Below are 25,602 nucleotides of genomic sequence, written 5' to 3'. Positions count from 1 at the left end.
AGGCTTCAGCTGGTGCAGAATGCGGCTGCACGGGTAGTGATGGGAGCACCCCGATACTCCCATATTACACCCCTCCTGCGTGAGCTGCATTGGTTACCAGTTGCCCTCCGGGTGAGATTTAAGATGCTGGTACTTACCTTTAAAGCCCTACATGGCTTAGGACCGGGATACTTGCAGGACCATCTGCTGCCAGGAACAAATTCCCATCGCCCAGTACGCTCACACAGAGAAGGCCTCCTCAGGGTACCGTCAGCTAGACAATGTCGGCTGGCGACCCCCAGGGGGAGGGCCTTCTCTGTGGGAGCGCCAGCCCTGTGGAACCAGCTCCCCCATGAGCTTTGGATGACCCAAGATCTCCAGTCCTTTCGCCGTGGCCTCAAAACACTCCTTTTCCACCTGGCTGACCAGGACTGACAGGGATTTTAATTATGTTTTTAATTTTTAACTCTAATTTTTAATTTATTTCAATTTTAATTTTAATTTATTGTACAGAGGCCTTTAATTTTAATTTTATCTTAACTTCTGTATTTATTATATGTTATTGTTGTTAGCCGCCCTGAGTCCTTCGGGAGATAGGGCGGCATATAAGTCCCAATAATAAATAAATAAATATCTGAAACTAATTGTTGGGTTGGTCTCTAGTAGAAGATCTGAGATTGAGGAAAACACATACCACCCATAGGGATGAGTTGGGAATTTATATCTTATACCAGTAAATAAGGGACGCGGTGCCTCAGTGGGTTAGGATGCTGAGCTTGTCAATCAGAAGGTCGGCAATTTGGCGGGTTGAATCCTGAGTGCCGCATAACAGAGTGAGTGCCTGTTACTCGTCCCAGCTTCTGCCAACCTAGCAGTTCGAAAGCATGTAAAAATGCAAGTAGAAAAATAGGGACCACTACGTTGGGAAGGTAACAGCGTTCTGTGCGCCTTTGACATCTAGTCATGCCGGCCACATGACCATGGAGACGTCCTCGGATAAGCGCTGGCTCTTCGGCTTTGAAACGGAGATGAGCACCGGACCCTAGAGTCGGAAATGAGTAGCACGCATGTGCGGGGGAACCTTTACCTTTTACCTTTACCAGTAAATAAATAATTGTCTGACCTAGGACTTTTTCCTCTGTTCATAGATTTAATGCTCTCTACTATTTTCTAGAGACATAAAAATGTAGCTAGATTATACTGTATCTCAGATCAGAATAGACGAAGTTTTGTTTTATAGGGATTTTTTATTTTTTTTCAGCTACTTATTTGCCCAGATATTTTAAATCTAATTGTATTTAATATTATTTGTTTTTTGTTTCACTTGATCTGCATTTCAATTTTAGAGTATTTTACTATACTTAATATGTAACCTTGAGGTTCTTTGGGGTTAAGGTACCATTTAAAAATTAAAAAATAAATAAAAATATTTGTTATTTATTGATTCCATTTCTATTTCAAGATCATGAGATGGTGCACACAGTACTCATCCTTCAATTTCAGTTCATAATATTTTAAGAGATAGCAAACTTCCTGAAATCAACACTGTGCTTTGTCCTGAGTTGTATTTCCCAGATCCTAATCTAACCATTGCAGTCATATCTCTGCACACAAATCAGACATTAGAGTGAACTCTTTCCAACAAAACTTTTTAAAGAAAGTTCTGATTTCTTACACAGCTTTAATATATGTTGCAGTTTTGTAGTTAGAAAGTACTATATGTAAATTTGTCAGTTTATTTTGTAATGAACCCTTTAATTTTAATTAGAATTGGCTTTTGTTATGCATTTTCCAGTGCATCAAAGATACAAATCCACCAATTGTGTATGTTTAAATAGCTTATAAGAAGAAATATTATTATAATGTAATATGTGTTAAATGTACTGTTGACTGTTCCCTCAATGTAAGAATCCATGAGCTCCATTTCAAGCTCCTGAACTCTAAGCAAGATATTTTTTTCTGACAACCAAACCAAATGTTTCAAATCAGAAAGCAACACATAAAAACATCTTAACTATAAAGAACATGGAGTAGAAAAACATCCGCTTCCATCCTGCTTGTGGTAACATCTCTGTTTAACAAATCATCAGGAGAGGAAAATTTCCTTGCACTTTAACAGAAGTCAATTAAACCCAAATTTGCATCATTTGTGTGCATAATTGATATAAATGCTGTCATTTGCAGTAAAACTTCAATTTAATTGACACACCCTAAGTTTACCAACCATTAGTCTATTAAATGGCAGTAAATTCATTCATTGTAACTGAACCACTAAACCAAAATTTTTACTGCATTTCCTTGATGTTGGTTTGCATAATTAATAATACTCAAAATTTTCTCAGCACCGCCAGAATAAAACCAACAGCAAGGAAAGCAGTAATAAAATGTAGGGATGTACTTTCTTTTTACCCCTCTCTCATTTTCTAGATGTACCCCATATTGCACCCTATACCACAATGACCTTTGCGCATTGACAAGAAGAACACACACACACATGCATGCATACACACAGAAAAACAGAGGAAACATAAATGCATACTAAATTGGAGTTTTGTGATTTTTACAGGGATTACCACGGTGCTGACGATGACAACCATTAATACCCATCTACGAGAAACACTACCCAAAATTCCCTATGTGAAAGCCATCGACATGTATCTGATGGGCTGCTTTGTCTTTGTGTTCATGGCTCTCCTGGAATATGCCTTGGTGAACTACATCTTTTTTGGCCGGGGACCACAGCGCCAGAAGAAAGCAGCAGAGAAAGCTGCCAGTGCTAACAATGAGAAATTACGAATGGATGTCAATAAGGTAAATTGAAATGGGAAGTTTATAGAGTACCCTCTCCCAGTTGCAGTATTAGATAATTCATTTCTTCCTAACAGGCCTTTCAGAAACGATACCCTCTGCCAAACAAGTCACATAGGAATAAGAGAGTAACGGCTTGGCTTTTAAGATAGGGTTTTCCAGATGATCAGAAGCTCCAATGCAATGAAAATTTACCCTTATTTACAGCTGGAGAATTATCTAGTCTAATGAAAATATAAATGAAAACTGATCTACAGCTTTTCATTACAGAGAGGTCAAATAAGCCCATTTCAAAGCATTAAAATGAATAAGACATGCTGAAGTTTATTCTTTTTTTTTAAAGCAAGGCAAACAATTTAGTTAGAATTGTTTTTTTCCCTTTTTTCACACTTCTGATGTGCTCAACTTTTGCATATGAATATATATAGATTTTAAATTGTTTACCGTTTTTATGTTATCTAATTACATTGTTCTTTAGGTGGTTTACAAGATAGAGACACAGTACAGATAATAACCAATAGCAAAAGTAACATAAAAAACCATTTGCAGTAGGTAAATAAGATACACACACACACATACACACATAAGCAATTTATAATAAGAATAAATTTATTTCTTGGAAGTGCTCCTGATAGTTTTGCTTCTTAATGGAACCATTCAATTCACAAGATTCTAGTTAGTACTCTGAATCAGAAATGTTCAAGAGTTCCATTATGTTAGGCAAAAAAGTAGTATTGTAAGAAAGTGTCTTTATTCTGATGACAAAATAAGTAATCATCTCGAAAAATCATCTTTTAATGCATTAGGAGCCTACATTGTCATTTTAATGGAACTTTTTTTCTCAAGGTTGATTTGCAAGATCTATATACATTGCACATTCAATTTTTTATCATATTTCAGGGTGATGTTTAAGGACTTTTACAATCCAAAATGATGGCTAAAACTGCTAAAGAGCTGCATGAAATCTTATGAGAAAAACAAACAATGTTTGCATGCGTGTGTGTGTGTGTGTGTGTTTTCATTTATTTATTTTACAGGCTAGCATGTTAACAATATATTTTTACAACAAAGATATCAGTGAAAATCTAGTTCCACTGAAGTAAAGAATAAATCCAGATAATATACATTTTTGTAAAATTGTGTGTATATAAAACTAGAATTTATAAACAATGTTTTAAATCCAAACTGTTTATCAGTATATTTGCATGAAAATTAAGGAAAGGAGATCAGAAATATAACTGAAGATTGTATAATTCCAGATATTTTTAAATTCCTTTTTTCCCCAGCCCCAGTATTATAATAGTAGTGCTGTGATCATTTTATTTATAAGTTGCAAGCAGACCAAGGTAATCTGCATAATAGCTGGCTAGCCTTATCTAGCTTCTATAGTTTTATTAAAATAAATTATGCAGTATAGAGAGGCAGGGAAGAGAAAGATATGCTGCTATTCATCAATTTTCAGTATAGGTGATATATTGCTTTCATTAGTGGCATTTCACAAGAAAAGAAAATAGAAAACATTGATAAATTACATTAATTAAGATATACTACACAACATAATCATGTTTACTTAAAAAGCTAAGTTTCATGGAGTTTGGGATGATCTGTTGATCTGATTTAAGTTGGTACCCTTAAATTGAATTAAACTGAAATTAATGCAACTTTAAATAACTTATGGATAGATCTATATCTGTATCTCTTTGGATATCTAGCTCATTTCATGTATTTCAGTAACAATACTGAACCTACTGAAAAATATTTTCCACAATATTCAGCATATGCTACAAATATTAACTCTGAGGAAAATTCTATTTCTTCCAGTGAGTCAGACTCCCAAAAATACACATAAAAATTAAAATCCTAATTACAGTTCACATCTAATTTTTTATTACTATGGATGTTCAGAGTGCCATATGTTCTCGCAAATGAGTTTGAGTTATAGTTGTGTGTTTTTTTGTCTAGTGTTTTACAGCAAGTGGGGGGGGCAATTGCTGGAGAGACAATAGTCTTCTGCCCTAATTAACATTTTAAAATTGTGGCTGGCTTGGTCATTATTTTTCTCAGTGGAAGTTGGAAAAGAGGAGTTATGCAGCAGAAAGGGCAAAAATAGTGTTCTGCAATATGTAAGCCACTAAGTTGAGAAATTACCCAGAGATGCCTTCTATACAACATTCTTACAAAACAATATAATGTGAGGGTCTCAGGGTGGAAAAATAGTATGTAAATTCTGAAATAAAACAATGAAGAAGGAAGTATAAAAAGAACGGAATGAAAACTGCCTAACTTTAAAAGAATAACATTCTTTTATTTGGGAACTTGGCTCCTTTACAAACTTAAAAATGAATGCATCTTTTAAAAAATTAATTGCAGTGTTCCATTTACATCAGGTCTTATTTCTATTAGATTTATGCTTGGGATTTTATGGAATACAGTCAGTCCTCGACTTACAATCATAACTGACACCAAAATTTCAGCCATAAGTTGCTCATCAGTAACTCATGTGATTAGACTTGATTTTTCAACCATTTTCATGGCAGTCGTTATGCAAATCACATGGCATTAAACAGATCGTTTAATTCTCTCCACCTGTGATCGCAAATCACAGTCATGTAACCGTAGGATGCTGCAACTGGTCATAAATGCAAGCCAACTGTTAAGCACTTGAAATGTAGTCACATGACTACAGAGGGGCAGTGTGACATTTTACAGCAGTGCTTTAAAAGTGCTTTAAAGTCCATAAAGCATCCTTTCTGAGGCCATTGTAACTATGTTTGATCATAAGTTGAGGACTACTTGTAGAACATTTTCTAAATTAGCTAAAATACAATTTTAATTTTGTTTAACAATGATACAGCATATAGAGGTCTACAAATGTAGATAGATATTCATTTTCTTGTTTTAAAAAATATATAAGCAGTAGTCTGTGCTTATTTTATTATTATTATTTAGTTTTCTTATAATCTTTTTATTTTACCTAAAACAAAGTTATATTTTTTAGAAAAATGATTTATGAATAAAAAGATAATTACTGAGGCTGTACAATTATTATTCAATATCACAACTAGTAATACTTCTATTAAAAGAAGTATCAAAAGAAAGTATATATCTGAGGGACCGCCTCTCCCCACTCTTATTAGCTCATCCCCATTATATCTAGGGGAGAGGGCACGTTGTGGGTCCCATCAACTTGGAACCTACCTTTGGTGGTTCCTAGAAAATGTGCCTTCTCTAAATGGCACCTGCCTTAAGAAATATCCGTCATCTCAAAATTAGATTATGTTCATACATTTTGACAGTCCAAAAGGCCCTCAAAGACAGGTTATGTTATCAGGCCTGGGACTCCCATGGCACTGGAGACTGAGATGCCTCTGTTGTTGAGGTGGCTATTGTTATCCTTCACATTACCTATCATGTCATGTCAAATTTCACAAAGGTAGATTCAGAAGTTTTACTTGATAAGTAAATATGTGTTCTAGGGATGTTTAACAGTGGTAAATGGTAAATGGTAAATATTTTGATTTGCAAATATCTTCCAAAATCTTCCTTTGTAGAGATTAATGAGACTCTTAAAAAGTAGCATTTTGGGGGATTTAGTATCTGATCTCACATGAGATCTGATGCATTTCCAGATCATGCACAGCCCTAAATTTTAGTCATTCCATTACTGCCCCCAATCTCATCACCCCATCCAGGTATGCAGTGGTGTAACAAAATCTCAACAAAGGAAAAGCTTTCAGAAGATCCATGCTTTTCCAAACTGCTCAGTAGTTCTGAAAGTCTCAGTCTTACAATAATTTAAACTTCTTTAAAATTACTTTGGAGGAAAATCTCATCTCAGCAAGCCACAAAAGTCTTCTAAGGCAACCTAATTGACTTGGTATTCATACATTGGCCATATCTGGTATCTACAATACCCCAAGTTTAAACATCCAAACCAGAATTTTCAGCTGAATGTGCAAACACTGAGAACATCAACACTATATGGTGATTGCAGCAGACTTTTACCAAAGGAAAGATATTTTCAAACTTAATCTCGAGAGCTGGTCTCCATTCCATCAACATGGTGGTGCTCTGTATAGAATACAGTTTCCTTTGTTTTATTTTCTTTTGATTGGACAGTTGGGAGAATGCTACCATTTGAATGAAAGGAAAACCATTAAAAACAGCATATATGTTACTGAAGTGTCTGCTAAGATGTATGACATAAGCAAAGATCTAATAAACTGAAGTAGCCTAGTGGTTGAAGATTAGTAGAAGGGCTATGTAGTATTTCAGTTTTACAGCGGAAAAAGTGTTTCGCAGTGTGCATGGGCATACATCTAGCACCTATCAGGAACTCCTAAAACTAGCAGATCTTTCAATAGAAGGCAATATCTGTAGCTCAGGGTTGAATTGTGAAATTCTTGGTGGTCCCTAAGCATATTAAGCATTGACTTGCACAAAGGGAACATTTGTTAATTCATGACATTTAAGGAGCAGAATCACACAATTTAACAAACTTTGTTTTCAGTCCTAAAATGTAAGAATGGCAAAGTAATCTTGGAGTCTTGAACACATGATGGATTTCTAACAAGAAATTCTCTTTTAAAATTAGTGATATCAAATCTGTTGATATTAAAAGAACTATATCGAGAAAAGGGAAATACTGGGAAACAGTCCAAGAATGCCAAATAAAATTAAAATAATTCTGGATGTCTCACAACAATCAAATAAATTACTATAAAATCAATAATACAACATAGTAAATGATGGCAAGTACAGCAGAGTTTTATTTTACCTCACATTCTGCTCTTATATGTTGTACAATTTCAGTGTAATAGTATGCAGTTTTTGTGTTTGTTTCAATTAAAACTCTCCTCTTAATTCAGTTCTGAAAACAAGATAAATTTACCAAATAAATGCATGCATTGATCTGCTGAATTAAATTATAATTTACACTTTGAATTTTCAGTGTCTTCATGTGGAAAATCTCCTTCCATTTTTTTTATGAATTTCCATTTTGTTTTGTTCTAAGTATGCCATTTTTCTTCGCTAACCCTGCACTGAAATAACTTGGAAACATAGTCTGAAGACTATTATACTGAGTATTTCTCAGAGAGGGTTTTTTATGTTAAGAATTGCCACTTCAATATTTCAGCATGTTTTACCATTGGCTTTAATGGAACTTATTCCTCCACATTTGGCTTTGAATCTCCTGTGCTTGACTCTCCTGTTCTTTGTTTTCATTTTTCCCAAGTTATTTATATATTTAGTACCTATAATCAAGCTTCATGTGAGATTGTGTAGCCTCTTCTATTTTGTCATGTGATCTGTACTATTAGCATAAAGATATTTGATGGAGGGAACATATCTATGTAGCAAAGTCGCCTTCTTTTTCCTTCTGTTAAGCTTCTTATGTTCTGTTACCTTCTTCTGTCTCTATGTTTAGAAATAATGGAATGTAAAATCTATCATCCAATTTCAGAGACATATAGAATTAAATGATTTACACTACTGTTAGTTCTAGTTTTGCTCACCATTCCCTAAGTAGTCAAATCTAAAAAATTTATTTAGCGTATTCTCTACTTTGTCTTCCAGATCTTTTATAAAGATATAAAACAAAATGGGACCGAATTGCGATCCCTGGATCCCACTGGAAATCTCTCCCCAACTAGATGGACTGCCACTTACGATTACCCTCTTAAAACGGTTAGATAGCCAGTTTTTGATCCATTTGATTGTATTAACTGTCCAAGACATCTTATGTTGGCCTTCTAACCATAAGATATTGTATAGTACTCTATGGCATGCTTTACTAAAACCCAGATAAAGTATCCATTACATTTTCATTATGTATTATATTGTAACTTTTACAACCAAAGAATAATTAACAAATTACATATTGCTATGCCAAAGTTTATTAACTGATTCAGCCGAATACATTTTAAAGCCATGTTGATTTAGCCTTTTGTGCTATTTTTCTATATCAACTATAGCCTTCTTTTGTTTAATAATTACAGAAGAGTTAACTAAGGTTGTAGAATAGAGTCAGAATGATCTTATTTCAATCTTTCAGGAAAAATGTCTTCATTTAAACTCTGTTTTTGTCATCAAGTATAGATGATTGAAAAGTCCCTTTTAGAGGTGTATTTATGTTTGTCTTAAATTTAAGTCATATTTTTTGTGTGTGTTTATGTATGTGTGTTTTTAAAGTAATTGTTTAGTATAACCTATTTCCCACCATACTAAGTTTTAGCTTTGTTCACCCATTCCTACTGATACTGTGAGTTTTTTTACACTTTTAATGTATTTATACTTAAAATGTTCATGTAATCTTAATTCATATTCTTATACCTCCCATCTTAGATTTGCTTTGCTTCAGATTACATTTAACTCTGCTGTCTTCAGTGAACTTTTTTCTCTTCATTCTCCATATAGGGTGTATAATTCTATAACAATAATGTCTTAGCTTTGCTTTTTTCATGGATAGTTTCTTTGTGGCCTCTGAGACATGCACAAATTCACCTCATTTTCTGTTTTGGGAGCACCAACAATTTTTCCTTAATATTGCTCTAAATAATTTAGTAAATCTGCCATAATCTGCTACTAGCATATTTGCAGTCATAATGATCAAATATGTAATAGACTAGGAAAAAACAATACACATATGCTAATGAAAGAATTTATTAAGCAATAATAGATGAAAACACTATAGAAATCTGTGGCCAGATAGTGTTCATTTTTTCTACTAGATTTGATTATCAGATATACATAGGAGCTGCAAAATTTCATCATATGAAAGCAAACATTGTTTAACTTGTTACCTGAAACAATTTTAAATTGGTTCACTTGTGAGCCAGACTCATTTATAACTCCCCTCTCTTTTATCTATTATCTGCTATATAGTTTAGAGCAGGGCTTTTCAACCAGTGGTGCAGGTACCACCTGTGGTACATTGGCACCTGGCAGTTGGTACGCAACCATCCTAGAAAAGTGGTAGCAGGGGAGGGGAATGAGCTGAAACGGTGGCAGCACTGCACAAACCCAAGCGAGAGATGGCTGGAGCTGCAGGGCTGTCAGGGCTCAGCGGAAGCACCAGGATCAGTGCCGCTTTCCAGCTGATCGGCACTTCGGGGCTGTCAGGGCTCAGTGGAAGCGCCAAGATCAGCACCAGACTCCAGCTGGAGCTCGGCACTGATCCTGGTGCTTCTGCTGAGCCCCGAAGAAGCACCAGTCAGCTGGAAAGCAGCACTGATCCTGGTACTTCTGCTAAGCCTAGAAGAAGTGCCGATCAGCTGGAATGTTGCAGCATCTCCAGGGTCTTGTGATTTACATTCAGATGCTTGGCAACTGATTCATATTTATGATGGTCACAGTGTCCCAGGGTCATGTGAAGTGACCAAAACCTGCTGCAACCACCCAGCAGACGGGGGGGGGGATAAAAACCAAACACCCACACCCACCCCACCTGCTGCCAATCCTCAACAGAAATGCTCACAACAGTGAAAACCTCGGACAGGAGGAACAGTGCCACCGGGCGGGCAGGCAGGTGTCTGCTCGGCTGTCGCTTGGGGGGCACTTTTTTCAGTGCCATTGTAACTTTGAACAGTCACTAAGTGAACTGTTGTAAGTTGAAGACTACCTGTACTTCATCACTTTCTTCCTTTTTTGTTTTTTGGTCATCAAGTTTTTGACACCTGCTAGGCGACTGGTGGTACTTGGATATTGCCATATCCTAAAAGTGGTACAATGAGTAAAAAGGTTGAAAAGCCCTGGTTTAGAGATAAAGACATTTTATCTAAATCATTTTACAATTATTTTAGATATAATACATAACTGCCCATTTTGATTTTGTGAATGCACTGGGAAACAAATAGATTCACCAAAAGATTTAGAGAAAGTAGAGTAAGAAGACATGATTTTGGGTAACTCTATCAAGAAATAGAAAGATAAGGTGGGATGCAAAGATCCCCATAACATTTGTGCAGATATAGAAACAAACAATCTCTGAGTGAAATAAGCATGCAATGTAACTCATTATAGAGCAGGGGTGTCAAACTGGCAGCCCATGGGACAGATGCATCACGCACAGGCCATGCCCACCCCAGCTCCTTAAAGGCAAAAAACGTCATGATAAATCACAATATTTCACGTGAAATGATCAAGTTTGACACCCATGTTATAGAGAGTATGACCATAGACTCATGTTCTGCTGAGTGTGCTGTTTAGGTATTATATTGATGGGCAAATTCAAGTATTTTGTTCTTTCCTTATTTTGTCATAAGCTTAAATATTACATTTAATTGGAATTCAAATTAGGGGACTCCTCTTTATAAAATAAGACCAATGGCCACTCAGAATAGAGGTATGGATGAAAATTACTTGGAATAGCCTGCTCTCTCAACTAACATTAGGACAGCCATGTTCCTGTAATCATTTTAAAAAACAGTAAGACTGACTTTTCCAAACTTTTGGGACAAGGGGTGCAACATAATTAAAAACCATAGTACCTGGGAAGGATTACTTTTAGATAGGAGGCCAAATAATATGTTTAATCTTGTTTTACTGTTTATGTTTAGAACACAAAGATGTGTATAAATAAATAAAATAAGGAAAGCATTTTATGAACATCTTTCATAAAAAGAATCATGGGATTCTTTCCCACTTCTTAAGAACAGGCCAGGATTATGTGACCAGCAAGAAAGAAGGCATGGGACTTCAAACAGAGGAATCAGCAATATTCTGAGTCAATGCCCAACAGCCTCTACCTTAGGGATGCAGTGGGGAATAGTCCTCAGGGAGAAGGGCAGCATATAAATTTAATAAAATGAAAATGAAAATATATTTCTTTAAAAAAAATTCCCACACCCAATGTAACAGTTTGTGGAAATGACCTTGGGAGACAAGGGGAAGATCCACATCAGGACCATGGTCAGATAAACAATAGCTTAGCCCACAACAGGAATGTAGACATGGCAAATATCACAGAAGGGACTTTCCTTTCTCCCTTGGCTATAAAGACAATGAGGGAGAAATATACTTGCAAAATTATTTTAATGTAACCTTACAATAAAAGTAGAGCTAATTCTTCTGGGCGTGTTTATTGTTTGGACTCCCTCACAAGGGTGATAGTCCCCCACCAGAGTAGGACCATTTTAAAGCTTGATCTTGTTTTTCCTATATGCCAAATTTGGTCCAGTTCTCTTCATTTTTAGAGGATTATTATGCTGGTGGACATACCGACAGATAGTATCTTAGTTGCCTTTACATAATTTCTTTTCAGTATTTCATCAATTCGGAAAGGATAATAAGGAAGGAAAAGCCTTAATAGAAGTTAATACTTCCAGGAAGGGAGGGCAGAGTGGTTAAGAATGGAATTGTTCTGTTCCAGCCTATGACCAGCCCTGTTGGAATGTCAGGGACAACCCCTTTTTTATATTCAATAGGCTGGAATTAAGCCAACCAAATTTATTTGCAAAAACTAAACGAAACAGTTCAAAACAGAGTTAAACAAATACAGACCGAGACTATATCAGAAGCTCTTCAAATGGTTGCCTTCAGCAACCAGCACCTCCCACACATTCCCCTTTTAAACAGCAGTCTCAAGGCGTGGCTTCTCTTTGCCTTCTCCCGAGATGCCTCATTGTTTTTCTTTGTTCACTTCTGCTAGTCTGCCTCCTGCTTCAAGCGTCCCTTAACAGAGCCAGCTGTGGATCGTCTTCTTCCAATCTTTCAGGCTCACACAGCTGGGTCTGAGGAGGAACAAGATGGGAGGGGCCTGGCTGAGAGCTCTGCGGTGCATTAGAACTTTCCTCTGCAACCAAAGGCTCTCCAAACCCCTCCTCCTCCTCCTCTTCAGAATTGTCCGACTCAGCTGCCGAAACCACAGGCTGACGCTGAATCACAACAGGAATGACTGTGGAGATTCTCAGTCATCCAGGTCATGGTTGTTCCAAAGTGCTTTTTTTAGGAGGCAACTGGACTTTCTTGTTTATCTTTGAAGGCATTTCGCTTCTTATCCAAGAAGCTTCTTCAACTCTGACCAGATGGTGGGGAATGGAAGGATTTATATACTCCTTGCAGACAACAAAAGAGTTGTTGGGGCCATTCAGAGGTTTCTTCTTCTGAGTAGTGCAAATGTATGTGGAGCCTTCTGGCTGCAGGATGTTTTCTGCCCTGTTCTTGTACTCTATAATGTTGTCTGAAAGTCCATTCATAATCCCGCACCATTCGAAGGGTGTTCATCCCAAAGTGCATAGCTAAATGTCAATGGAGATTCTCAGTCATCCAGGTCATGGTTGTCCCAAGGGTGCTTTTTTAGGAGGCAACTGGATTTAAGAATGGAATAGTCAACTGAATTCTGAGCTGCTGTGAAATTGTATTTCCAATAATGTTGTACTGTATTATGAAAAATATGGTGTTTTTTTTTCCTCTGCAGCTAAATTCAGCCCACTTTCCAATTCAAGTTTTCCTTTTGTTTGCTTCCACTACTACACCGAATTTAGCCTCATCTTATTCTGGTTTGGAAGACTTATCCAGCTTTCAGAAAAATTGACAGTGTCTGAAGACTATTTTTCTTCTTCTTTTTTTGTCCAAAATTCCTTTGGATTAGAAAGTATACAAAGGGGAAATCCCATTAAGGAAATGCTTTTTCCTCCTGTGATTTCAATTGCAACTGCTTGTTCTGAGCATTTTAAAGAAGAGAAGCTCCTCAACAATTGAGAATTTTAATGCAGGAAAAGGAGCAGACTTCACAGAGCAATATACACAAAAGCCTTATTAATATTTTTTTTTCTTGGGCAATCTGTTACTTAGCTATTATTTCAATTGATAAAAACAGTAGATTGTTTCTGGTCTATCTTACCTGTGGCAACTTAAGAGAATGTACACAGCACACCTTCCTCACACTTTTCTTCATAAAAAATATGAGGTAGGTTAGACTAAAAAATATCAATTATCCCCAATAGTTCAGTACTTTATCTAGCTTAGGGTGGAAATAAACCATGATATTATGGAGTTCTAATCCAATACTTGCATTGTGTTGAACTGCATTTCATTGGTTCTCTCATACAGCATCAGAATAACACACATTCAACTGAGTCTAAAACCAAATGGCATTTGTTTCTTATCCAGAACAGAATTCCTTCTGTTTTTAACAATTCTCCAAAAAAAAAGATAAATTCCCAAGAAAAAATTTAATTTTTCATCAGGTAGAAATTGATCTAGGTCATGGGTCTTCAAACTTGGCCCTTTTATGACTTGGGGACTTCAACTTCATGCTGGCTGAGGAATTCTGGGAGTTGAAGTCCACAAGTCATAAAAGGGCCAAGTTTGAAGACCCCAGATCTACGTGGTTCAAAACAATAACACAGAAGTTAAGATTGGTTGTAGAAGTAAAAATATTATTCAATAAGTGAATTTTATTTATTCCATGCTACTGACACTGAATTTGCAATCTTAATAATGCAAAAAATCAACCTAAAAATATTATTGATCATTACATATCACTGTTATGTAAGAATTTGCTCTGAAGCATCAGTTTCCTGAATAGCATTGTTTGCTTTTTCCCCCTTAGCCTTATGTAAGAATGTGGTAAAACTATATATAGGGTGATGGATACAGTAGCAACCTGTAGACTGTTCCAGAAAATGTAGATGGTAATTTCACTGTATTTCTGCAACAGTAATCCTGGTGACATCACCCAAAAAGTCAAATTAGCTGTGCAAGACTCTTTATGAATCAGAATGATCCCAGAATTCCATTTTCACTTCATCCTAAGACATTGTTTCTCAACCTCAGAAACTGTTAAGAGGGGTGAACTTCAACTCCCAGAATTCCTCAGCCTGTATGGCTGGCTGGGAAATTCTGGGAGCTGAAGTTCACTTCTCTTAAAGTTGCTAAGGTTGAGAAACACTGTTCTAGGATATTCACATACAGTATCTAAGGTTATAACAGTCCTTTTACATAATCAAAAAGTTTATCTTCCAGTACATTTGAAAAATAAAATACTTCTTGCCATGGCAGCACTCTTCTCAGGCAACATATTTTATCTCTGAGGATTTTATTTTTTTTGGAGCCTACATTTACGTACAAAATACAAATGTTTTGGATCAAAACATTGAGTTCAAAACAGCCTGTTTTGAGTGGGAAACAGCTGCTTCAAGTGTAAAATGTTGCTATTCTGAGAATTTTACACCCTCCAAATACTTAAAGTAAGAGAGGGGTGCATGCTGAAAACATGTTTCAAATTCAAAATAATTTGATTTTAAAAGTATTCCTAATTCAAAAGTTCAGGAAACATAGTAAAGTTCTATTTAGAGCTTCAGGCTCTTTGGAAATAAGGTCAATAATATCTTCTATCTCTTGGCTAAGGTCAAATTTCAGGACCCATATCTAAGTACCTGTTTAACTCTTTCTGCACTTGATCACCTCTAGCATTTGTTCTAGTAGAATTGTGGCATAAGTGATCTACAGAAGGATCTTTGAAATGAATCATAAGATACAATTGCCTTTCTGAAAGACAGCCTATAGGACCCAATTTATCCAGTGTCATCCAGAATGTTTTTTGCACAAACCTTTCAGTGTCTGTATGTTCATGCATGCACATTTGTGTGTGTGTGTGTGTGTGTGTGTGTGTGTGTAGCTCCTTCTCTTATGAAACTGTGATCAATTTAGTTGTTATTGCAAAGCCAAGTCATATACAATTATACATGAACAGCAATTCAAATGTTAGGAGAATAGAATAGTCATTCGGTTTGCTTGGCTGCACTCCAAGCTGTTTTGATTATGCCTTTTAGAAAGAACATAAATATATTTCCAATGGGAATGATTCTAAAAATTGTCCTACCCTCTGGAATAGCATCTGTCTGGAGATATACACAGATCCCACTCTCCACAAGTCTCTTGAGACTTGATTCAGTTCCCAGACCTAGGCTTAGGATCTCTAGAATCCCTGTCAAGTCCTTTTTTACATGTTAGGGAGTGCTATTTTAGTTTCAACAGTCATGTGTTTTTAATAGAGTTTTAGCATACATATTGGACACATTGTAAGCTGCCCAAATTGTTTTTGAGTTGAGCAGTTTTAATAAATCAAATAAAGAGCTACCCTAACAGAATATTATATAAGTAGAAAGGATACTATGAAAGAGGCAGCGTTGTGTATGATGTTAGTAAGTAGTGCATAAGACATGTGGGAAAGAGGTGGCAATACATTTCAACACACGCCCTGTGACTTTTATACTTGTTTCTGAAGTGAGGACACAAGTACAAACAGCCAGGGCTTGCATTATGCTGATGGGATACATTTTGTTTCATTATTTTGGTTTAAAGTAGATGCCTATTGTGTTTATCACAATCCTTCTATCTCCTGTGATAAATAGATTGCTACATTTTTGATAATAAGGAAAGAAAGGTAAGGAAAGGGGAGAAGAAGACAAAAAGGAAAGGGAAGATATTGTAAAATAGTTCTGAAATCCAACAAAATAGAGGTTTTGACATGATTCATTATATCTGCATCTGCTCAACAATCAAAAGGAAAAGATAGACATTCAGACAGGGCTAATTCACTCTGCCTTATTTATCAAAACTAGCTTTATTTTTCAGCTATCTTTTTACAAATAATAAAGGGTAATTAGATAATACATCTATGAATGCAAATTTGGGGATACAATTGGACTTTAAATGTTTAAGTTTTATTTCAAAATGTACTTACATTATGTAAAAGATAGGGCAAAAATCTGTAAAGTAATGCATAAAAGGATATTGCAATAAATTATGTGACAGTAATGGCTGAGCTGATGTAAAAAAAAAAAGGAATACAAAAATTGTTTTGATTCTAATGGTCTCTAGCTGCCAGTTCTAGAATTGTTCAGAAAACCAGGAGAAACAAAATAGTCTTTAGTAAATGAGTTTAGAATCTTTAAAAAAAGGAAAGAAAAGAAAGCATGCAGGAAGGTTTGGGGGTTTTTTAAGGTAGAAAGGCAACAGCAAGAAATAATTCAAATGATAGAATACATATACCGGTAAATATAATAATTAAAATTTTTGTATTATATAAGATTATGCTAAAACTTATTACCACATTTAGTGATAGTAATTCAGGTCCCCAGGCCTTCTAGAGCAGACAGCTTCTGCAAGGCTAGAAGGGCAAGATATTACACAGAAGGAGAACTCCTACAGAGAATGTAGGGGTCCTTTGGCTATATTTTTCAGTGACTAGAGATCCTTAGCTTGCATTCCCTGTAATAGATAACATTATAGATACTGACACCTTGAGCTACATAGTACTTTACAACTAACTAGCACCTTCAGTTATACTCTATAACAACTTGGGAGTTAAGGCCTCTATTACTTTGAATTAGAGCAGAGGTCCCCCAATGCCCAGTCTATGGCCTGGTACCAGGCTGCGGCATGCCAGCAACCGGGCCGCACAAACAAACAAAGCCCCATCTGTGGGATGCAGGGAACATACAAAACCATGCCCTCTCCGGTTTGCAGAAAAAATCTCTCTCCACGTAACTGGTGCCCAAAAGGTTGGGGACCTCAGAATTAGAGGATAGACAATTTAAATATTACATCCATCTCCCACACAAATGTTTTATTGTTCCGTTTAATATAAAAATCAGGATGAACTTTTGTGAATGGTTTGACTTTTCAGCCTATGCTTTGCAAGCAACAAAAATGCACAACTCACATATCTTAGCATGCTAGTTATATAATGCATATTTGATATTAAAGAAGAAAGTGAACAGTGCAGAAATTTCAGCCAGGCAGGAAATAATAGTCTATGTAAAATTACTCCCAGAGAAAAGTAATTACTTCCCTTTGTTATCAATGAACATAGTTTCGGATATTAGATCTCATCTCATTGATATATTAAAATGTTACATGCAACTCCTTTAGATAGCCATCATTTTGGAGTTTCTAGGAACTCATTGGAATTGCCTTTCCAAGTAAGTATTTAAAGAAAAATATCAGCAGTATCTCAGGGTATTGTACAATTTTACAAGTTGATTTTTGGTCTATCCACAAATTCCATTGTGCTATTTGCCATATAATGATTTAAGGTAATTATAAGGTGCTTCCATGATTACTAATTTGAGTATTAATGCAGTATTCATTTTATATTTTGTTTTTCCCATTCATCCATGTTTATCTTTTCAGCTTTCTTCCTATGGAATTATCCTATGCTACATCTAAAGTCTGTGTCTTATTGCTGTATAATCCTTAAGCCCCTTCTTAATGTTATTTTCACATCATTTCAATTCATATGTTGACGGGAGAGGGCTGGGGTAGTTTCGATGCCTACCAGTTTGGATATATATGTGTGCATGTGTATACATGCATATATATGCTCACTTATATTTATTTCCATTACAAATACATGTTGTCCACAGTGTCAGGGCTAAGACAACAACAGCATTTCTAAAATAAGGACCTACAGTACTTCTGCTGCTTGTTGGCTCACACTGCCCTGTGCTTTTAATTAGTGTGCATAGTTTACAATAATAGCCTATAGTGCATTAATTTTTAATGAAAACTAACAGCTGATTTTTTTCTAAGGAAACTGGTTTTGATTTTATTAACTTACAGGACAGAAGAATAATTGGCACATATCATTGTCCAGAAATGTATTCAACAAAGGTATATTTTATTGCTTTCTTAATGGTTTTATCCTTAGGGATGTAAAACTGAGGGCTTGAACTCATTGCAGACCAATGGCACATTGTTTGTGACCTGGCATCTTCATACCAAAATCTTGTCCAACTTTGGTTGAATAGCAAAGGGTGTTCATTCTTTTGAATCATCTCCACATCATTTACCCAATCACTACCTAGTTCTAACTGACAATGCATTCTTCATTTCCTATATTGAACTACACTGTATTGTTTGGCAATGTTATATAGCTCCCACATTTTTGCCTCAGATGACTGCACTTGGTGAAGTGATGTTGCTTTCTAAAGTCTGTAAAACGCTTTGGGATCCTTCTGGATGAAAAGCGCCTGCAGAATAAATGTGTTTCACTGTTGTATTGTAAGCTTTTCTTTTGTTACAAGCATATATTTTCATTAGAAATGGGTGAACCTATTCTGTTGTTCCGAAACTCAGCATTTCTTTCCTAATCAAAAACACAGATCAACTTCAAAAATTAGTTCAATTTGCTTTTCATCAACTGAATTTACTTCTTATTTTAGAAAACTGATATCTGTTTAATGTTTATAAAGAGAAATACAAAATCTCTATCTCCCTGTGGAGGCTCATCCATTACTAATTTTCTGCTAGTAAATGATTTCCAGTGTGTTTTTAGAAAAGAAGCAGATACCTCCAGCCTTCTCAAATAATAGTGTCTTCTGACAAATGTCTGATTACCAAAAAAAAATTGATTACAAGAATAAAATATGAATCATACAAAATGACATATTCTGAAAACAATTTTCTTTGTCTTCTAAATTATTTAAATATATATGTCAGCTTATTATTCATACTGTATTAACTATGAGATTTAAAGAAGGCTGAAGATTGGTTAAAGGGTTTGGACGCTGACTGGAAATTAAAAAATAAAAAATAAACTTTTAGAAAGCTTGCCCACCCTGCTTGTATGATTCACTCCATACAACCTAACCACTCTTCCCCGAATTAACCAATGCTCCTCTTTTATGATTTATGATATCAATGAATATGTTTTTTGTTTCACAACTGTATCCCAGAGTTAACTTTCTTCCTTTTAAACTGTTTCAATATAATGACTTAAACTTTAAATAATTTACCATTTGGCAAATGGTGAATTCTTCAGTGTTTAGTTCCATGAAATGCACATGGAAATACTGGGCACATTTGTCTGTACTGTGAAAATATTATCATCCCTACCCATTTACCTCTTTTGGGGAGTGGCTAGCTGACTTTTGGTTTCAAGGATGAAGTGGTAATATCTTGAAAAATGACTTGGCTATGCTTATCCATATACATTTCTCAAGGGAATGCAGACATGATATGCTTGGTTATCAATATGTTTGTTTCATAGGAAATGATAAAGGAACAGCCCCAGACATTCTGACCAGAACTATCAAATTCAATTTAATAATTGACTTGTTGTTGTTAGTTGCGAAGTCGTGTTCGACCCATCGCGACCCTATGGACAATGTTCCTCCAGGCCTTCCTGTCCTCTACCATCTTCTGGAGTCCATTTAAGCTCACACCTACTGCTTCAGTGACTCCATCCAGCCACCTCATTCTCTGTCGTCCCCTTCTTCTATTGCCCTCAATCTTTCCCAGCATTAGGCTCTTCTCCAGTGAGTCCTTCCTTCTCATTAGGTGGCCAAAGTATTTGAGTTTTAGCTTCAGGATCTGGCCTTCTAAAGAGCAGTCAGGGTTGACTATGATTGACTATGTCATATTTAATGCAATAACAATGTACACATTCTCTGCAAATGCATGAAACAATGTCTGTAAAATTCACAATACATAGTACTGTTTGTTTGAATATTTCTGAGAGACTGGTGCAATGTTTATGTGTTTTGTGGACCCTGATATAAAGCAATTATGCCACTGTCTCCTACGGCAGTAGGCAGGTTGACACACTCATCTATTACCAAACCGACTGCAGATCTCAAGTTTTCAGGTTGCACTCTGAAAAATGGTTTACAAATTTGCCAGGAATATGGATCAGAATATATATTTTTTTCAAGCATACGTCCCTTCATCCATGTGTCTTCCCAACGTACTTCCTTTTAAAAAACAAAGCACTGGTGATGCACAGCATTGTCATTGTGATGCATAACTGATTGAGATGTGTGTGACTGTTTTTAGATATGTGGATCCACTCAGCACAGTTGGGTCACCAGGGCTGCTAGAGCCAATTACTAGAGTAGCAGTGTTTTGTCTACAATTTATGTGATTATTGATTTTAATTGATTTATATGACTTCCCATCTCATGAATGTAACTCTGGGCCTGTTGTTTTTTTTACAACTTAAAATAATACAAAATAATATCAAGATAACAAATAAATACTGAAAACTTAAAATGACAAACAAGGAAACCAGTCAATCAGCACATCATGGATTTGTCAAATCTCCTGATCTCCCTCCTCCCCCATGCATGGGAAAACAACCTTACGTTTTTCCTGAAAGGTCAACAGTGAGAGTTGCCAAAGGGTATGGGGGGGAGGGGGGATATGCATCTTCCAGGGGCAAATCAAATGACAGAAAAGGCATGTTTCCAGAGTCCCACAAAATGACATTAGCTGAAAGACAGGACTTGGAGCGTACCACTTCTGCCTGAGTTGATTTTATTGGCAAAAAATCATTGGAAAAAGGCAGTACTTCAAAAAATTTAACTATTTTCATTTTCTTTCTAAATCTTGGGGTATTTAAAAAAAGCAAGCCTATTAAAAGGCAATAAATTCAGTAGTTTTGAGAAAATTGCATTGAACTGTTCCACTCTAACCAGAATGTTGCATACCACATAAGTCAGCTTGATAGCTGTTAAGTTGACTTGCAAATATTATAAAAATCTTTCTAAAGTTCTTTTTTTTCAAATACAACATAAATAATATCCTAAACTGATACACAGCATATCAACATTAAATTTAATATAAACCTAACTCAAAAAATACATGTAAAGCTCAGATAACTGGAAATCAAATGATTATATGCTAAGAATACAATTTTTCCTAACATGGATAAAGATTAATGCTATTTTAAGCAATAACTCACAGACAGTGAGAGTATAACCTGCATAACCTGTATTTTGTTCTGAATAGCTGAGAGTAGCATTTGCAAGAAACATGACATTTGAAACATTGATAATCCTGTCCTCACTCTCCCCCCCCCCCATTAATCGTATCTGATTCTCAGAGACTGCCTGGACAAGTCTCTGCAGTTTTCTTGGTAAGGTTTTTCAGAAGTGGTTTGCCATTGCCTCTATCCTAGGGCTGAAGGAAAGTGACTGGTCACCCAGCTGGCATTTGTGTAAGCCAGGACCAGAACTCATGATCTCCTAATTTCTAGCCTGATGCCTTAACCATTACATCAGATTAGCTTGTCTCTTAATTAAAAATACTTAAAAAAGCAATATTAAATTTTAATATGATTTTACTATAAAATAAATGCCTGGTTATTTTGGTTTTTGAATTACAGCTAAATGCTATGCCTGGTCAGATAAGATGATCCAGGATTGATTTTTTCTATTTTCTTCCCAATGATATCCACAGTAATATAACTTGATGGTACCAGTCTAAACAAAAAAAGAGTTTCTCTGACAATGAAAAATTAATGGTCTTTTATACCAAAGTGAGCATTGTAAGCCCACATCCACCCAAATGCATGTTTCAAAATTATTTTCAATAGAGTTAGCCCTGCATCCAAACAACAGAATAAATATAACAAATGTCTTGAGGAAATTAGGTGAATACCTGCACTATGTCATGCTACATTATTCCTTAGCTCATTAAAAATACTGTTAAGATGTTCAGAACTAAATTTAGCTAAAAGTAGCAAAACTATAAATTTCTGAGATTCAGTAACCAGATAAAGGTACTGAAATGTGTCATATAATCTATTTGCCTGAGCTATCAAAAAATAATAATTTACCAGCCTGTGTTCGCATTTGGACTATGCAGTGCTTCTGATTTGAAAGCAAAAGGGACTTTGGAAACTATGAGACACACATTTTGTCTTCTCTAAAACCTCTTAAATGGAGCACATCTTTTCCTGGAATTGCATGGCAATTCTGCTGTCTCAAGAAAGGATGTAGCTATTTTAAGAAAATAGAAAGTGAATGTTTTATGCGCCAAAGCATTATTATTATTATTATTTATTACATTTATATACTGCCCTTTCCCGAAGGACTCAGGGCGGTTTACAGGGTGATTAAAAAACAAAGATACAAAAAGTTAAAAACAGATTTAAAAAATTATATTCGTCCCTGCATAAGTAAAACCCCAACTAAAATTAAAATTCTCAGCCTGGGCCAGAGAGCTCGAAGTCCATTAGTGGACTTCAAATCTGAAGCACCGCATAGCCCTGCTATATATGCTTCTCTTTTTAATCAGCACTGTTTGATGGCTTAGATCCAGTCTTTTATTAATTGGTGGAGTTTGGTAGCTGATTTCACACATTAAGACAATTTTTTCTGTTTTCCAGATGATATCCACAGTAATATAACTTGATGGTACCAGTCTAAACAAAAAAAGAGTTTCTCTGACAATGAAAAATTAATGGTCTTTTATACCAAAGTGAGCATTGTAAGCCCACATCCACCCAAATGCATGTTTCAAAATTATTTTCAATAGAGTTAGCCCTGCATCCAAACAACAGAATAAATATAACAAATGTCTTGAGGAAATTAGGTGAATACCTGCACTATGTCATGCTACATTATTCCTTAGCTCATTAAAAATACTGTTAAGATGTTCAGAACTAAATTTAGCTAAAAGTAGCAAAACTATAAATTTCTGAGATTCAGTAACCAGATAAAGGTACTGAAATGTGTCATATAATCTATTTGCCTGAGCTATCAAAAAATAATAATTTACCAGCCTGTGTTCGCATTTGGACTATGCAGTGCTTCTGATTTGAAAGCAAAAGGGACTTTGGAAACTATGAGACACACATTTTGTCTTCTCTAAAACCTCTTAAATGGAGCACATCTTTTCCTGGAATTGCATGGCAATTCTGCTGTCTCAAGAAAGGATGTAGCTATTTTAAGAAAATAGAAAGTGAATGTTTTATGCGCCAAAGCATTATTATTATTATTATTTATTACATTTATATACTGCCCTTTCCCGAAGGACTCAGGGCGGTTTACAGGGTGATTAAAAAACAAAGATACAAAAAGTTAAAAACAGATTTAAAAAATTATATTCGTCCCTGCATAAGTAAAACCCCAACTAAAATTAAAATTCTCAGCCTGGGCCAGAGAGCTCGAAGTCCATTAGTGGACTTCAAATCTGAAGCACCGCATAGCCCTGCTATATATGCTTCTCTTTTTAATCAGCACTGTTTGATGGCTTAGATCCAGTCTTTTATTAATTGGTGGAGTTTGGTAGCTGATTTCACACATTAAGACAATTTTTTCTGTTTTCCAGATGGACCCACATGAGAACATTTTGTTGAGCACACTTGAAATTAAAAATGAGATGGCTGCCTCTGAAGCTGTTATAGGGCTCGGGGACCCTAGAAGCACGATGTTGGCCTATGATACCTCAAGTATCCAGTATCGGAAGGCTGGCTTACCAAGACACAGCTTTGGCCGTAATGCTCTGGAACGGCACGTGGCCCAAAAGAAAAGCCGGTTAAGGAGACGTGCTTCTCAGTTGAAAATTACTATCCCTGACTTGACTGATGTAAATGCCATAGATCGATGGTCACGCATATTCTTCCCAGTTGTTTTTTCTTTCTTCAATATTGTCTATTGGCTTTACTATGTGAACTAAAAACAAAGAAATTCACACAAATATCAAGAACTGGATTTCTCTTCAAAATTGATTGTACAGCCAAATGTGGGACTTCGGGAGAACAAAATCTATTCAGGACAAGTTATTTTAAAACACCTTATTTGCTGGCCCACTCTATAACCTGTTCAGTAATATTTGGATTTATTTTGCACAACTGTGAAGCCTATCAAGTTACAGTACAAGTGTATACAATCTGGCTTTTAAAGATATAATTGCATTTGATGTTTGGAGGCAGACCTGAAATGTGGTCTCTTCATTTTTGGATGATACTGAAAGGGGAAGCTAAAAAGTTAGATTTGAACTTCTTCTTCTAGGCTCATCTGAGTTAAAGAGCATTATTTGAATGAAAAGAGTACGGTCATATTATATCAAAATCAACATCATGTTCATATTTTACCTTTTTATTTTAATTTGAAGCTACAGTGAGTCATAATGCCTGTCATCATACTATGAAGTCATGTATCAAGCTGTTGACTGAATTAAGAATTCTTTTTGGAAAATATGAAAGCAAATTACACATAATTGGGAAGTGTTTAACTGAGATATTGTAAAGTCACCATATTGATTACCATTGTGTGAACCATAGAGCTATTTTGGAGATGGCCAATATGTCCAACAGTACACCATTAAATATAATATCTAGGAGCCTTCTATGTATAAATGCCAAATGAGAGTGGGCTGGCAATTACTTAATAGGTAGTTTTTTTCTCAGTGCTTTGTACTTTCTTCTGGAACAGAGAAAGCCGTGCCAAATGTTGTCAAACACAAGATCAAATATCATGCAAATTACAAATCTTGATCAACAAAATATTTCCTAAGTTATAATTTTGGGTTGTATTTCTTATTTGAAAGCAATTGAGTAGAACATACATTTTATAGTTCAGATATTTATTTAGATATGCACACAGAGACCTCAAAAGAGTAAGCTTATTGTAAGGAACTGGATTATCTTCTTCACTCAATACTTTCCATTCAGTTTTAGAATTTTTTTAAAGAGAAGACAATGAATGGGAGAGAGCTACTCATGTATTTTCCAGCTGAAGGGACTGAATGATTTTCATCATCAGTTCAAGAAATACTTCTCCACCTTTTTTCCCCTCATATAATTATTTTACAATTATATGGCTCTCTTTGTTCATGTATATTGTCCAATCAATTCAGTAGAATTTACATGAAATTCATATAGGTAGCTGTGTCCTCCTGGAACAGAAGATCCACCTGTTTCAGGAAATAAATGCATTATCATAGTTGGGGATGAGTATCCTTTGGAACTAGAGATGTTCCATATTCTTTTTATCATGTTTCTTTTTTGTATGTATGTTTATATTTCCTCCAGCTAATGGTTTCAGTAGCACAAAGGACTCTTCATTTCTCTGTAATATA

The 25,602-nt window shown here is 35.6% G+C and overlaps 1 protein-coding gene across 3 annotated transcripts in view; it reads left to right on the top strand.

The window, feature by feature from the left end:
• The window catches only part of GABRB2 (gamma-aminobutyric acid type A receptor subunit beta2), a gene marked incomplete at both ends in the record, with an annotated part of 109,843 nt that extends 85,645 nt beyond the window's left edge, over window positions 1-24,198 (top strand). The window contains 3 exons of one of the 3 annotated variants that reach the window (XM_081317070.1): window positions 2,546-2,790; window positions 18,358-18,408; window positions 23,851-24,198. In XM_081317070.1, coding sequence (XP_081173196.1) covers window positions 2,546-2,790; window positions 18,358-18,408; window positions 23,851-24,198 — 644 coding nt within the window. Of the gene's footprint in view, window positions 1-2,545; window positions 2,791-8,364; window positions 8,476-18,357; window positions 18,409-23,850 lie in introns of all 3 variants that reach the window. The other 2 variants (XM_081317069.1, XM_081317071.1) reach the window with 2 other exon arrangements.
• Window positions 24,199-25,602: the final 1,404 nt, after the last annotated feature.

This window comes from Vipera berus, assembly GCF_964194415.1.
Source record: "Vipera berus genome assembly, chromosome: 2".
NCBI lineage: Eukaryota > Metazoa > Chordata > Lepidosauria > Squamata > Viperidae > Vipera > Vipera berus.
Note: the sequence above shows the minus strand (reverse complement) of the source record. Positions and strands in the feature narration are given on the sequence as shown.